The sequence below is a fragment of the Bos grunniens genome, chromosome 16, assembly GCF_055505025.1.
Source record: "Bos grunniens cultivar Pamir isolate PY7600 chromosome 16, Bosgru_T2T1.0, whole genome shotgun sequence".
In the NCBI taxonomy this organism is placed as follows: Eukaryota; Metazoa; Chordata; class Mammalia; order Artiodactyla; family Bovidae; genus Bos; species Bos grunniens.
The window spans coordinates 49,691,070-49,707,726 of record NC_141180.1 but is presented as its reverse complement, the minus strand read 5'-3'; the positions used below and the strand labels follow the sequence as shown (position 1 = coordinate 49,707,726).

At 40.5% G+C, this 16,657-nt stretch overlaps 1 protein-coding gene across 28 annotated transcripts in view; it reads left to right on the top strand.

The window, feature by feature from the left end:
* The window catches only part of SMYD3 (SET and MYND domain containing 3), a 745,976-nt gene that overhangs the window by 566,466 nt on the left and 162,853 nt on the right, over nt 1–16,657 (top strand). For all 28 annotated transcript variants that reach the window (XM_086344965.1, XM_086344955.1, XM_086344954.1 and 25 more), the window contains 2 exons: nt 12,969–13,036; nt 14,781–14,883. In XM_086344965.1, the coding sequence (XP_086201091.1) occupies nt 12,969–13,036; nt 14,781–14,883 (171 nt within the window). The remainder of the gene's footprint in view (nt 1–12,968; nt 13,037–14,780; nt 14,884–16,657) is intronic.

The window sequence follows — 16,657 nt, the reverse complement described above, 5'->3', positions numbered from 1 at the left end:
TCACATGTGAATTTATCTTTCATTTTAAGCAGTTGGTTAGTGCTCAGTATTACCTTTCACATGGAGTATTTTTCTGTAGTTTTCTTTTTCTCCATTAACTTGATGGAAAAACACAGATGATTTGAGGCATACTCTGCTCTGTCCAGTTCAGGCTCAGTCAGGTGATACACATTACCTAGCATACTTCATTTAGAAGTGGAGCACTGGAGCTCAGAAAAATTGGCTTCCCTGGTGACTCAGATGGTAAAGAATCTGCCTAGAATGCAGGAGACCTGGGTTCAATCCCTGGGTCCGGAAGCTCCCCTGGAGAAGGAAATGGCAACCCACTCCTGTATTCTTGCCTGGAGAGTTCCATGGAGAAAGGAGCTTGGCGGGCTACAGTCCATAGAGTCACAAAGAGTTGGACACGACTGAGCGACTAACACACTTTCAGAAAAATTACAACAAGGAATACTCGACTGCCCACGGGTAGATTTTTGCTCTGTTTACATGGAAAGAGAATAATGAAACTAGATGATCATGTAAGAGAACATTTTTTGCGATTCAGGTCGAACAAAAGAATCTTTAAGTGTGCTCTGTGGAAAAAAGTTGAGTTCACTGTGGTCATAAACTTTTTGGATAGGAGCGTGACTCAATGAAATTTTTAACAGAAAAGACTCTTATGTCAGAGCTATGGAAACCTACAATATCCTGTAATAAATTATTTAAGAATATCATAGTAGTTCTGAGCCTCAGGATGTGGGAGGAAAATTAAACAATGGAAATCATGTTCCAGGACTTTGTATTTTTATACATACTTGACAGACATCGACAGTAAGTGGTTTTTTCATCAGATGACTTATAAGGAGGTGAAATGCCAGGTAATATCCCCAGGGAAAGAACAATGGGCAAATTTGTGAATATCATTTCTGTTTGGCTTTCTATTACCAAGGACAGTTGTTGAAGATATAATAAGTTCTGCTGTGAGTAAAGCCCTTAGAAAAATGAAAATGTGGGTGGATTTTAGAAAGCAAACATGATATCTAAAGGGGCTTCATTCTTTGAATCCTCATTTGCTAACATTGGGTCATTTGACCTTGGGGGAAAATGTAAAATAGAAAGCCCAAATTTATGATTGCTGTCCCTTCACTTATGATACTGATCTTGATGTTGATTTTAGCCATGGCAAGTCAATGCTGAGTATTCTATATGTCTGTGTACATGCGTGTGAAGTCACTTCAGTTGTGTCTAACTCTTTGTGACCCCATAGACTATAGCCTACCAGGCTCTTCTGTCCATGAGATTCTCCAGTCAAGAATACTGGAGTGGGTTGCCATGCCCTCTTCCAAGGGATCTTCTCAACCCAGGGAAAATGTGCATCTCTTATGTCTCCTGCATTGGCAGGCAGGCTCTTTACCACTAGTGCCACCAGAAGAGGCTCTCTATATGTCCAGGGTACACTATTTGTGACCATGGCTTGAAATACGAAAGACACTGTTAAAGTTGTGGAAACAGTACTTGAATGTACTAGGGTCTAGAAGCACACATTTCCAAATACATTGTTATATGGGATGTGGTAAAGTAGTTTACTTAAGTAAGATTATTATTACCTGGGTTGTATTATAATACATTTACCAAATCAATAATATTCATTTAGTTCAGTTCAGTCACTCAGTTGTGTCTGACTCTTTGTGACCCCATGAACTGCAGCATGCCAGGCTTCCCTGTCCATCACCAACCCCTGGTGCTTACTCAAACACATGTCCATTGAGTCAGTGATGCCATCCAACCATCTCATCCTCTGTCATCCCCTTCTCCTCCTGCCTTCAATCTTTCCAAGCATCAGGGTCTATTCCAATGAGTCAGTTCTTCCCATCAGGTGGTCAAAGGATTGGAGTTTCAGCTTCAGCATCACTCCTTCCAATAAATATTCAGGACTGATTTTCTTTAGGATTGACTGGTTGGATCTCCTTGCAGTCCAACGGACTCTGAAGAATTTTCTCCAACACCACAGTTCAAAAGCATCAATTCTTTGGCACTCACTCAGCTTTCTTTATAGTCCAACACTCACATCCATACATGAATATTCATTTAACACAAGGACAATTTTTTAATTTTTCCATTGAACAAGTGGTATTCATGGTTTAATTTGCTTTAAGTTAGTTTTGTACCCAAAACAGCATTATTTATCAACACATATTTTTTAATGCTCTTTATTTTGTATTGAGGTATAGCCAATTATCAGAGAAGGCAATGGCACCCCACTCCAGTACTGTTGCCCGGAGAGTCCCATGGATGGAGGAGCCTGGTGGGCTGCAGTCCATGGGGTCGCTGGGAGTTGGACACGACTGAGCAACTTCACTTTGACTTTCCACTTTCATGCATTGGAGAAGGAAATGGCAACCCACTCCAGTGTTCTTGCCTGGAGAATCTCACAGAGAAGCCTGGTAGGCTGCGGTCCATGGGGTCGCACAGAGTCGGACACGACTGAAGCGACTTAATAGTAGTAGTATAGCCAATTATCAATATTGTGATAGTTTCAGGTGAACAGCAAAGGAATTCAACCATATATATCCATTATCCCCTGAACTCCCCTCCCATCCAGACTGACACATAACATTGACCAGAGTTCCCTGTGCTGTACTGTAGGTCCTTGCACGTTATCTATTTTAAATAGAGTGGTGTGTATGTGTCGATCCCAAACTGCCTCACTATCCCTTCTCACCATCTTTCCCCCCAGCAGTTCGTTCTCTAAGTCTGTGAATTTGTTTCTGTTTTGTAAATAAATTAATTTGTATCATTTCTTTTTAGGTTCCCCATGTAAGGGATGTCATAAGATATTTCTTCTCTGTCTTACTTTACTCAGTATAACAATCTCTAGGTTCATCCATGCTGCCGCAACATTATTTCATTCTTTTTAATGGCTGAAAGTGAAAGTCACTCAGTTGTGTCAGACTCTTTGCAACCCCCCCTGGACTATACAGTCCATGGAATTCTCCAGGCAAGAATACTGGAGTGGGTTGCCTTTCCCTTCTCCAGGGTATCTTCCCAACCCAGGGATCAAACCCAGGTCTCCTGCATTGCAGGCAGATTCTTTACTAGCTGAGCCACAAGGGAAACCCAAGAATACTGCAGTGGGTGGCCTATCCTTTCTCCAGCGGATCTTCCTGACCCAGGAATCGAACCTGCATTTCAGGGGTCTCCTGCATTACAGGCAGATTTTGTACCAACTAAGCTCGCTTGCTCGCTCACTCTCTCGCTCTCTCTCTCACTCTCTCTCTCTCTCTCTCTCTCTCTCTCTCTCTCTCTATACACACACACACACACACACACACACACACACACCCACCCACCCATTCACCCCACATCTTCTTTATGCATCCCTCTGTCAATGGGCATTAGGTTGCTTCCATATCTTGGCTATTGTAAATAGTGCTGCAAGGAACATTGGAGTGCATGTATCTCTTGAAAGTATGATTTTCTCTCAGTATATCCCCAGAAGTGGAATTGCAGGGTCATATGGTAGTTCTGTTTTTAGTTTTTTAAGGAACCACCATACTGTTCTCCATAGTGGCTGTACCAATATATATTCCCACCAACAATGTAGAAGGGTTCCCTTCTCTCCATGCTTTTTGCAGCACTTATTGTTTGTGGATTTTTTGATGATGGTCATTTTGACTGGTGTGAGGGATATCCATGCCAAATGCCAGACTGGATGAGGCACAAGCAGGAATCAAGATTGCTGGCAGAAATATCAATAACCTCAGATATGCAGATGACACCACCCTTATGGCAGAAAGCAAAGAACTAAAGAGCCTCTTGATGAAAGTGAAAGAGGAGAGTGAAAAGTTGGCTTAAAGCTCAACATTCAGAAAACGAAGATCATGGTATCCTGTCCCACCACTTCATGTTAGTTAGATGGGGGAACATTGGAAACAGTGACAGACTTTATTTTGGGGGGCTCCCAAATCACTGCAGATGGTGACTGCAGCCATGAAATTAAAAGACGCTTGCTCCTTGGAAGAAAAGCTATGACCAACCTAGACAGCATATTAAAAAACAGAGACATTACTCTGCCAACTAAGGTCCGTCTAGTCAAAGCTATGGTTTTTCCAGTAGTCATGTATGGATGTGAGAGTTCGACTATAAAGAAAGCTGAGCACTGAAGAACTGATGCTTTTGAACTATGGTTTTGGAGAAGACTCTTGAGAGTCCCTTGGACTGCAAGGAGATCAAACTAATCAATCTTAAAGGAAATCAGCCCTGAATATTCATTGGGAGGATTGATGCTGAAGCTGAAACTCCAATCCTCTGACCACCTGATGGGAAGAACTGACTCATTGGAAAAGACCCAGATGCTGGGAAAGATTGAAGGCAGGAGGAGAATGGAGGCAACAGAGGATGAGATGGTTGGATGGCATCACCAACTCAATGGCCATGAGTTTGAGGAAGCTCCGGAAGTTGGTGATGGACATGGAAGCCTGGGGTGCTGCAGTCCACGGGGTCGCAAAGAGTCGGACATAACTGAGTGACTGAACTGAGGGATATCGCATTTTAATTTTGATTTGAATTTCTCTAATAACTAGCAATGTTGAACATGTTTTCATGTGCCTCTTGACCATCTGCATGTCTTCTTTGGAGAAATGTCTGTTGAGGTTCTGCCCACTTTTTGGATGGGTTGTTTGTTTTGATGAAGTTAATCCTCATGAGCCATTTATAAATTTTGGAGACTAAGCCCTTGTCGGTCACATCATTTGCAAATAATTTCTCCTAATCTGTGGGTTGTCTTTTCGTTTTGTTTATTGTTTCCTTTGCTATGCAAAAACTTTTGAGTTTAATTAGGTCCTATTTGTGTATTTTTGTTTTTATTTCCATGATTCTAGGAGACAGATTGAAAAAGATAACTGCTGTGATTTATGTCAGAGACCGTTCTTCCTATGTTCTTTTTTTTCCCCTATGTTCTTTTTAAGAGTTTTATAGTGTCCAGTCTAACATTTAGGCATTTAATCCATTTTGAGCTTCTTTTTGTGTATAGTATTAAGGAATGATTTAATTTCATTTTTTTACACGTAGCCATCCAGTTTTCCCAGCACCCTTTATTGAAGAGACTATCTTTCCAACTTTGTGTAATATTGCCTCCTTTGTTGTGGATTAATTGACCATCAGTTCAGTTTAGTAGCTCAGTTGTGTCTGACTCTTTGCGACCCCTTGAATCGCAGCACACCAGGCCTCCCTGTCCATCACCAACTCCCGGAGTTCGCTCAAATTCACGTCCATCGAGTCAGTGATGCCATCCAGCCATCTCATCCTCTGTCGTCCCCCTCTCCTCCTGCCCCCAATCCCTCCCAGCATCAGAGTCTTTTCCAATGAGTCAACTCATCGCATGAGGTGGCCAAAGTACTGGAGTTTCAGCTTTAGCATATTCCTTCCAGAGAAATCCCAGGGCTGATCTTCTTCAGGATCAACATCACTCATTATCAGAGAAATGCAAATCAAAACCACTATGAGGTACCATTTCACACCAGTCAGAATGGCTGCGATCCAAAAGTCTACAAGCAATAAATGCTGGAGAGGGTGTGGAGAAAAGGCAACCCTCTTACACTGTTGGTGGGAATGCAAACTAGTACAGCCACTATGGAGAACAGTGTGGAGATTCCTTAAAAAACTGGAAATAGAACTGCCTTATGACCCAGCAATCCCACTGCTGGGCATACACACTGAGGAAACCAGAAGGGAAAGAGACATGTGTACCCCAGTGTTCATCGCAGCACTGTTTATAATAGCCAGGACATGGAAGCAACTTAGATGTCCATCAGCAGATGAATGGATAAGAAAGCTGTGGTACATATACACAATGGAATATTACTCAGCCATTAAAAAGAATACATTTGAATCAGTTCTAATGAGGTGGATGAAACTGGAGCCTATTATACAGAGTGAAGTAAGCCAGAAAGAAAAACACCAATACAGTATACTAATGCATATATATGGAATTTAGAAGATGGTAACAATAACCCTGTGAACGAGACAGCAAAAGAGACACTGATGTATAGAACAGTCTTATGGACTCTGTGGGAGAGGGAGAGGGTGGGAAGATTTGGGAGAATGGCATTGAAACATGTATAATATCATGTATGAAACGAGTTGCCAGTCCAGGTTCGATGCACGATACTGGATGCTTGGGGCTAGTGCACTGGGATGACCCAGAGGGATGGTATGGGGAAGAAGGAGGGTTCAGGATGGGGAACACATGTATACCTGTGGCGGATTCATTTTGATATTTGGCAAAACTAATACAATTTGTAAAGTTTAAAAATAAAATAAAAAAAGAATGGACTGGTTGGATCTCCTTGCAGTCCAAGGGACTCTCAAGAGTCTTCTCCAACACCACACCTCAAAAGCATCAATTCTTCGGCACTCAGCCTTCTTCACAGTCCAACTCTCATCTCCATACATGACCACTGGAAAAACCATAGCCTTGACTAGATGGACCTTTGTTGGCAAAGTAATGTATCTGGTTTTGAATATGCTGTCTAGGTTGGTCATAACTTTCCTTTCAAGGAGTAAGCGTCTTTTAATTTCATGGCTGCAGTCACCATCTGTAGTGATTTTGGAGCCCAATAAAATAAAGTCTGACACTGTTTCCACTGTTTCCCCATTTATTTCAGTGTCAACAAATAGGTTTTTAAATGAGTATTTTTGATTTGGCCTTAGTATCGTGATTTCGTGACCTGATGTTTGCCATTACTATCATTTACTTTTCAAAATCCAGTTAGATTAGATTTCACAATTTTCATGTTCTAAGTGATGAAGCAAGAGAGAAGGTTTTAGGTGACAAATAACACTCTGCAAGTGGACAGAGTTGGGCACGACTGAAGTGACTTAGCACAGGACTTTAATAGAGTTCATGTCACCTGCTAAAAATAAGATTATGTACTCATTATACATTCTCTAACATTTTCTAAACACTAGAAATGTCTGGAGGTGCTATGTAAGAATTTAAACCAGATCAAAGTCATCATATGGAACATCTTGAATCAGATTTATAGAATTATTTATATAATTTATTTATAGAATTATTTTTTTGTGTGTTCGTGCTTGCAATCCTTGCTTGCTATCTTTAACCAGTGATCCATTAGGTTTGCAAGTGAAATAGCACATTAGTAAATGTTATAATGTCAGACTTCCACGGGGCTTGCAGTGCAGCAGAGACGTGGCTCAGTGATGGGATCTCAAGCAGACTGGTTTGCCCCCACCTCCTTACAGCCCGCTTGCAACACAACACAGGCTCGACAGCTACTTCCTGATAAAGGGCAAATAAATATACTGAAGCGCTTGTCTTGTATATTGATTGTTAAAAGTCCTGATAGAAACAGATGTCGCAACCATCCTTACTGTTGTAAGCCTGGGGAACACTGTGGATCCTGGGATTTATGATTTTGTCTTTTGAGAAAACTACTTCCGCAGCCTGGTCTCCTCCCGTTGTTCTTCTGGTCTGGAGACTGCAAAACCTTCATCTTCAAGGCTAGGAAAAGACTGTAAATGAGTGACCAAAGGAAGGAGTGAGGTATTAGGAAAGGCCTGCTTTGAGTCATGAAAGAGGGATAGATATTTGCCATGCAGATTGGTGGGAGAAAGAAATAAAGATTTTAATCTCTTAAGGCTCGTGAGAATGTTTGGAAAGAATTCTCTATTCAATAAAATATCATATTCTATGGAAAGAGAATAATATTCCCTGACTAAAATGCTTATCTTGCTTGTGAAGTTAGAGAATTGTTAGTTCAAGGAGTAGCGGGGAAGGCCGTTATTTTGAATGAAAACCCCTGCTTTTGGTTTTCATTCCTGCCTACTCTTCTTCCTTTCCTTCTGTCCACAGAGCTTAATAAAACTAAGTGCAGTAAACTTCCTTTTGAAAAGGTACTCTAATTAATAAACTCTATGTGTCAAAAGTCCTGTGTCGTGAGCATTCTATTTATGCTTCAAATAGAGAAATTTTTAAGGAGATGCAGATGGTCTTTGAGGAATCCACTTTATATTCGGTTCAGAAACTGAGTTCCCTTATGTTTAAATGTGTTTTAAAATTTATGTATTTTGAAACTGAAAGCATTCTTTGAAGTAGGCTAGAAACCAGCTAAAGCTACTTGCGCACAAGACTCAGTTCTTTGTAAAAATCAGTAATTGGGCTGGGTAGGGGCAGCTGGGAAGTGGATGGCTTCTCCTATTAGGGTGTAGAATTACTCCGTTCTGAATTGGTGGTAAGCTCTCTTATAGCTGTTCAGCTTTGCCATTAAAAGCCATTATGCTGGTGATTTCCCCTTGTGTCTCAAACATCTTCATTTGTCTGGCACTATAATAGAAGGCTTCTAGTTCAGAAAATTTGACCCAAAAGATTTAAAATTTAAATAAGTGGTATTGATTGCTGCAGAGAAGTTTTTAAACTCAAAACAAAAATGTCAGGTTCTGGACCTAGAACATGAACAAAATGACTTAAGAATTTGGTTTATAGAATATTTTAAAGTTCACTTTAGTTTTTGTTGTTTTTACAAAACAGAGATGTTCTATGGCTACTTCTACTCATTCACTAAGTTTTTACCATCTAGAAAGGCTACAGTTTATCTTATAAACACTTCCAGTTATTTCAAAAGAAAAATTATAAAGAGTATACATGATGTTACATTCAATAATTATAAAATACTTTAAATGTATGTTTTAGTTTCATGTCATGGGAAATATAGTAATAGTCAAGCTTAGTTTTTAAAACTACTTTTTTAACCTAATTGCTTTCTTAGATATAATCCCATTAATAGGCTTTTCTATTGTGTGAAATATTCATTAATTGTTTAACCTGTTTAATTTCCTAAGAAAATGTTTTATATAGAGATAATATTTTGGAAAATGTCTAAACTTTTATTTTTGGCTCCATATACATTCTTTTATCTCTTGGTATAAAAAGAAATTCTTTTCAAATTTTAGTAGTGCACATATGGAAATATTATCTACCTATTATTTCATGCAAAAAAGATAAAACCTGAGGGCTAACTCATATCCACCATTGCTATCAGTTATATATGTCAAAAGAATTCCTGTAACACTTTTCTTAAATCACATATTACTGAATGGAACCAATATTTTTTAAATAAAAGATGTATGCAAAAAATTAAACTTTTTTTTTTTTTGCTAGCTTAGTAACACTAGCACATAACACCTCTCAGAATACAAATGAGGGACTTGTTAAGAATTTGTTAAATAAAACTTTAAAACAGTCCTACTTATATTGTGGAGTGGGACAGAATGAGAGATGGTGACAGATTGATAATAGTGAAAATAGGAAAAGAAGGGAAGAAAATAAACAATAAAAAGAAAAGATGGAAGAGAAGTGAAAGGGAAAGTGAAGGACCATCACCTATCTATTCACTGGTTCATTCATTTCCCAAATACATATTTTGTGCTCAATGTACTGGACCTCTGGCATTTTAAGCAGAGAATTAAACAAGTCCTTAATGCTCCTCTGATGAATACTACTGCCTTCCCCTTCACTGAACTGAAAGAAAAGAGGACGAGACAAAAGTGAGCTGGAATAAAGAGAAAGAATGGACAAAGAAATATGAGCAGAAAATATAAAAGTTGGATGCCTAAGGACAAGAGAGATGGAAGGTTAACTTCTACTTATTCTTTTTCATGGTACAGAATTACATCCATCTCCCCTTCTTCACACCCACAGGATACTTTTGATTTGTTTCTGGCATCTTCTCATACCCTATTGGGATAATGACTCTCTGGGCACGCTAAGGTCTACACCCAAACAACCATCTATTGGAAAAAAATGTTTCTTAGTGTCTTCCATGTGCCAGGACTGTGCTAGGCAGGGAGATGCAGTGGTGAATGAAACTCTATCAGCACCCTCTGAGTATTTTATGATCTAGTTGTGTCAAGTAAATGGATAAATGATTCAGTGCGATAAATGCTGCTAAAGAGATAAGTAAAAGTCAGCTAAGTCTTGGGATCAGTAAGAGTTTCCTGAAGTAAGAGAGAGCCAAGTTGATATTTCCCCTTGTTAGCTTGTCCTTTTTAAAAATTCCATCAGAATGCCTATTTTGGAAAAAAACCTTCAGTTTCCTTATAGTTCAGAAAAAATTTTTAATTTTGGTTTGATTCAAAAGTTAGTAAATTAGATTTGTTTGACCTGGCTTTTCACTGGTGAATTGTTTTAGGTAAAGTCCTGATTATACATTTAAAATAGATGTTCTAATGTATATTTCCCCCTAAAAGATTCATACCCATTTAAAAATATTTATGAAGTTTCAAAAACAAAGCACAGGATCTTTTGTCCTGTATTTTTAACATCCATTTTATGAATAAATATGTATAGGCAGTATACTGTTGCAGCTTAATATGAAACAGATGCCCTTAAAGCAATTTAATGAGTGTGTGTCTAAAGTATGTATATGTACACCAATTTATTTCCTGACTTAAAACTGCAGTTTTATCAGACTTGTAGAGGAAAAATGCCAAATCATGATAGGTTGCACTAGATTTCATCTAAGAGCTCTTTGGAACAGTGAAAGAGACTAAAAGGACTGAATGCTTTTTCATACTTTATGTTCTTTCACGTAAAGCTGACTTAGAGAAATTCCTATTGCTGCTTTTTCCTTTGCAGAAACTTTATAACAACAAACCAGATCCATTTGTAGACACTGGTTCATCTCAAGTCTGTGGTGGCCTTTTCTGTCTTCTTCTTGATGGGTTTTGTTCTGTTTTGTCCTGAGTGTCAGTGTCTAGCCCTAACTGTTCCCCTGAACCCCAACTGCTGATTCTTAGTCTTGGCTTGATGTCTAATAGGTCACTTCAAGTTTAGCATCACTAAAACAAAGCCACTGGACTTCCTCCCAACTCCAGTAACCAAACCTGGCTCCTTTCACAGTCTTCTTCACAGATATGGCGATGGCAGTCTTGTTCAGGCTCCATACTTGAACATCATCCTTGGCTCTTTTCATCTCCATAAGCAATCCATCAGCAGTACCACCCACTCCTCCCCATTTCTACAGCTACCAGCCTCCATGCCACCATCATCTCTTGCCTGGGCTCTTGGCTTGGTCTCCTAACTGTTTCCTCTACTTCCAGTTGTGAGTTTCTATAGCCATTCACTACAGAACAGCCAGGGTGATCCTTTCAAAACAGAAACCAGATCCAGTCACTCCTTGGTCAGAATAAACACAGTGGCTTTCTGTCTCATTTACAGTAAAATCCAGGCCTAGCTATAAGTCCCTATATGATCTAGCTACCTCTCTGATCTCATATCCCACCCTGCTTCTTCTTACCTACTCTGCTTTGGCCATGTACCCGAGAGCATTCCCACCTCAGGGCCTTTGCACTTGCTGTGACATGAACCATCATCACCTAGATACACACATGTTCATTTCCAGAGTTCCTTCAGATTTCTGCTTAATTGTCCTAAAGAACTTTCCTGAACACCTTTTTCTGCCCTTTATTTCTTTCTTAGCGTTTATCCACATGTGTCATTTTTCTATCAAATATTCATATCTTCCCTGCTAGTACTTAAGCTCCATGAAGGCAGAAATTTTTATTTTTTTCTTTCTTGTTCTATCCCTAATACCTCCCTGAGGCAGGATTTATGGCCAGGCCCTAGATTTTCTAAGTCCACTGCTCTTTCCATGGTCCCGTATGCCCTTCCATAGGTTTTAAATTCCCCAAGTGCAATGATTGCATGTTTTATTTCTTTTGCCCCATCGCCTCATGGGATACAGGACTGTGCTGTATACTCAGTGTGGGGTTCCATGTGCCAAGTCAGTGCCGTACATAGCCTGATTGAATTACTTCCTATGCTCATATGGTTGGTCATCAGCTTGGATCGCAGACTTACTCAGGATGTACTTCACCCTTTGTAGGAATAAAAGACAAGTTGCTGTTATTCCCCAGATACACAGTGGCATTTGGAAACTATAGGCAGTTTGTTTGCATGAAAAATCTAACATGATGAGATGAGACTTTGTTCTCAATAAATAGATTATTTATTCTGAATTTTGAATACTTGATGGAGAGGATTAGATTGTGCTGGTTTAAGCCTGAGGGTTTTGTGGTGGTGGTGGTGGTGGTGGTGGTTGTTTTTGATGTTGATATTTGATGTTGTTGATATTTCTGCATTTAACCACCCAAAGTTCTTTTTTTAAATGTATACAAATTTTATATATATATATATATATACACACATAAATATATGTATGTGTGTCTGTGTGTATATTTAAAGAACGGGATCACACACTGCATTGTTGTTCAGTCACTAAGTCGTGTCCAGCTCTTTGTGACCCCATGGGCTGCAGCACACCAGGCTTCCTTGTCTTTCACTATCTCCCAGAGTTTCCTCAAACTTATGTCCAATGAATTAATGATGCTATCCAACCATCTCATCCTGTCATCCCCTTCTCCTCCGGCCCTCATTCTTTCCCAGCATCAGAGTCTTTTCCAATGAGTCAGTTCTTCGCATCAGGTGGCCAAAGTATTGGAGCTTCAGCTTCAGCATCAGTCCTTCCAATGACTATTCCGGGTTGATTTCCTTTAGGATTGACTGGCTTGATCTCCTTGCTGTCCAAGGGCCTCTCAAGAGTCTTCTCCAGCACCACAATTCAAAAGCATCAGTTCTTCAGCACTCAGCCTTCTTTATATGCTACATACTATTTAGATTTTCATGCATCATATCATGACCTTTTTGTTGTGTCACCGTGATATTGACAGAAAAACATTGTTTTTAAAGATTATCCATACGTCATCAGTTCTCAAACTTAAGGAAAGTATGTCCCAGACATGTTCTTTTACAAATGGCAGAGTATCCGTGTTTGGCTTGAGTCTTCCCAAAGCAAATACTAAAAGGCTCTTGCATTTTATTTTGACAATTTTTGTTCTTTTGCCTTATGAGGTTTCTTAGGTTTCTTAGGTGACAGGTAATCCTGACTGTTTCCCTCTTGTTTTTACAGGTGATCTGCAACTCTTTCACCATCTGTAATGCAGAGATGCAGGAAGTTGGTGTTGGCCTGTATCCTAGGTAGGGTGGATGCTATTTCATTTACTGGAAGAAGCCTCTTTAATTCCCACCCAGCTCCCCAACCTTTTAAAAGTAGTTAGAAAGGCTATTACCTGCAGCTGGTTTGAGAGCCAAGCTTGAAACTTAATGATAAATTACAAGAAAAATGGAAAATGTGAATTTTAAAGAAAACAGTTTTATAACCCCACATTATGTTCTATGCTATTAATGGAGAGGCAGACCTCAGACCTAAATTCTTGTTGGGAATTGTGTTGAGGAGTGCCCTGTGGTTCAGTGGTTAAGGCTGTGTGCTTCCAGCGCAGAGGGTGTGAGTTTGATCACTGGTCAGGGAACTAGGATCCCACATGCTACAGGGCATGACCAAAAAGGAAAAAAAAAACCCCACAAACATTAAAAAAAAAAAATTGTGGGTGCTAGTAAACCACCCTGCCCTGATCTTATTCCCTAGCCTTCTGGGCTGATCATATGATTATTACACCAAACTTGCTATAATGCACCAGTTGGGTCCATTTTGTCTTTTGGCTCTGCCTACTCTGAACCCCTGGTGGCTCAGACGGTAAAGCGTCTGCCTACAGTGCGGTAGACCTGGCTTCGATCCCTGGGTCTGGAAGATCCTCTGGAGAAGGAAATGGCCACCCACTCCAGTACTCTTGCCTGGAAAATCCCATGGACGGAAGAGCCTGGTAGGCTACAGTCCGTGGGGTCGCAAAGAGTCGGACATGACTGAGCGACTTCACCTGACCTTCGCCTTACTCTGAACCCCAATGCTCCGTGAGGTGGAACGCTCTTAGGCTCTGGTCTCCCAAAGAGCTCTCTCCAGCTCTCACCCAGGTGATCTGTATCGCCGAGCTGCTAGAGTCCCCTTCAACGAGCACTCTGAATTTCATTTTGTTTTCAGGCTATTAACATCCAAATACAAAGAGGGTCTTTCTTATAATTAACTGTGAATCTGAGAAGTCAGCTTCTTATTTCTCATGTGTTATAAACCACAGGTCTATGGTATGGATCAATAAATGACTCTCGTAAGATTATTGTGATGATGAAATTTGATCAACATGCTCGTGTGCTAAGAAGGTGCTCTCTACATAGTGAATGTCCACTTAGAGTTATTTCTAATTATTATCAAATGTGGCAGCTTAAATACATTCCCTTTCCCGAAAGTAAAAGATATTCCTCCAAGGTAATGAAATGACTTGGCCACGGCCTGGAGTGCATGGGGGTCTTAGTAGTGAGATAATCTCAACATTCTGTTGAAGAGGAAGTACTTCTAATTATTCTGCAACATGGTTGCGTATGTTCTAGTGAAGTTGGCAGTTCCACCAAAGGAGTTCAACAAATGTGATCCCGAGTGGGAAGCTCAGGGGTATTTTGGCTGCTTCCTACTTAGCTCAGAAGTAAATAAGGTATCCCTTTACCTCAGAAATTTTTCCTTTGCAAGGCAGTTCGTTTTCCCCCATATTCATGCTGGGTCGCCTTAGTAGCTGGCACCTAATGAGACAGCCACCTCCCCATCCCCTAAAGTTTATTAACAAATTTCCCTAATGAGCTTTCATCCAGGGAGCCTTTCACTTCATGGGAAGTAGGCTAGTGCCCTGAGAGGACTCAATCCCTGGTACACTGTCAACCCTACCTGTCCCCCTGCCCCTAAATTAAAGTGTCTTTTGCCATTATAGTTGTTAAATTTAGATGTTTGATTCTGTCTACTGAGCCACAGTATTCTCCTTTTTTTTTTCCTTTTTGCCAGTATGTCTTTGCTCAATCACAGCTGTGACCCCAACTGTTCGATTGTGTTCAACGGGCCCCACCTCTTGCTGCGTGCAGTCCGAGACGTTGAGGCAGGAGAGGAGGTAAGGAATCCATGTCTCCCACTGGCTGACCTCTTTTTCCATTAAAACCAGTTGTGCCTGAAGGGCAGCTTTTCATTGTCTTTCTGCTGAAGAAAAGATAAATAACACCTCTACGCACATATATGTGTTAATATACGATATTTTTTTTTCTCTTTCTGACTTCAGTCTGTATAACATTCTCTTGGTCCATCCATGTCTCTATAAATGACCCCATTTCATTCCTTTACATGGCTGAATAATATTCATTGTATGTAAATATCAAATCCCTTTTATCCATTCATCCATTGATGCACTGCGGTGACCTGAACAGGGAGAAAGTCCAAAAGGAATCAGCTATACATGTGCATACCTACAACTGATTCATTTTACTGTACAGAAGAATCTAATGCAACATTGTTAAGCGACTATGTGCCGTGCTGTGCTTAGTTGCTCAGTCGTGTCTGACTCTCTGCAACCCCATGGCCTATAGCCCACCGGGCTCCTCTGTCTATGGGGATTCTCCAGGCAAGAATACTGGAGTAGGTTGCCATGCCCTCCTCCAGAGGATCCTTCCAACCCAGGGACTGAACCTAGGTCTCCCACATTGCAGGCAGATTCTTTACTATTTGAACCACGAAGCCACTATACTCCAATAAAAAATTAACTAAAAAAAAAATACCTCTGCCCAGAGACTAGTTTAACCATCGTTACTTCCAGATATAGGTGGGCTAACTTTTTTTTTTTTTAATCATCATTTTCCTGGATGATGAAAAGTTCCTACTATATGTGTGTGGGAAAGACGTGTGTGTGTGATATAGTGTGTGTGTTTTGTGCATATGACAGCTCATCGGCCTCTTGCATCTCTGCAAGTGGTCATCCTTCTGCAGTCAGAGAGGTCAGCCCAAGCTTGTGAGAGATCTCAAGGGTTTACTTACTCTCAAGGCCATTAATGGAGAAGGCAATGGCACCCCACGCCAGTACTCTTGCCTGGAAAATCCCATGGACAGAGGAGCCTGGTGGGCTGCATTCCATGGGGTCTCGAAGAGTCGGACATGGCTGAGCGACTTCACTTTCACTTTTCACTTTCCTGCATTGGAGAAGGAAATGGCAACCCACTCCAGTGTTCTTGCCTGGAGAATCCCAGGGACAGGGGAGCCTGGTGGGCTGCCGTCTATGGGGTCGCACAGTCGGACACTGAATCGACTTAGCAGCAGCAGCAAGGCCATTAATTACATTTCAAGAATGATTCATTTTTACCTTTGTGTTAAGAAAGCAAACAGGTTTTATAGTCTTTCAGGTTGTCATTGGGCCTTTACAAACCTATCAGCGTAAGCTTCTCAGAGTAACTGTCCAAGCAAAGATGTGAAGGGAACAGAGGACAGGAAGTATGACCTCCAGCACTGAACTGCCCTTGACCTTTCCATTCTGCAGGCTGCCCAGCCAGCCTCTTTTGATAAGGACCCTTCTCAGAAGTCCGAAGACTCATAAGACAGCTATAATGGGCTACTCCAGCACTGTTGAACCCGAGCCAGTGCCTACTCTGAATTCTGGGTTATAGATATTTATGTTTTTTAGAACCCAGTTTCCCTCTACCTTCCAATTTGCTAAAGTGGATATTTATTGCAAGGAAAACAGACTATCATAAGCTTTTATTGCATTTATGCAGCACTCAGCCAATAAAGCCTAAACTCAGAGGCACCATATTTTATGTAGACAGGGATTTGGCTTTGATAAGACTGCCTCCAAACTGAGTTGCAACTGAATAAGCTGTCTCTTATCAGCCACTTAATTGAAT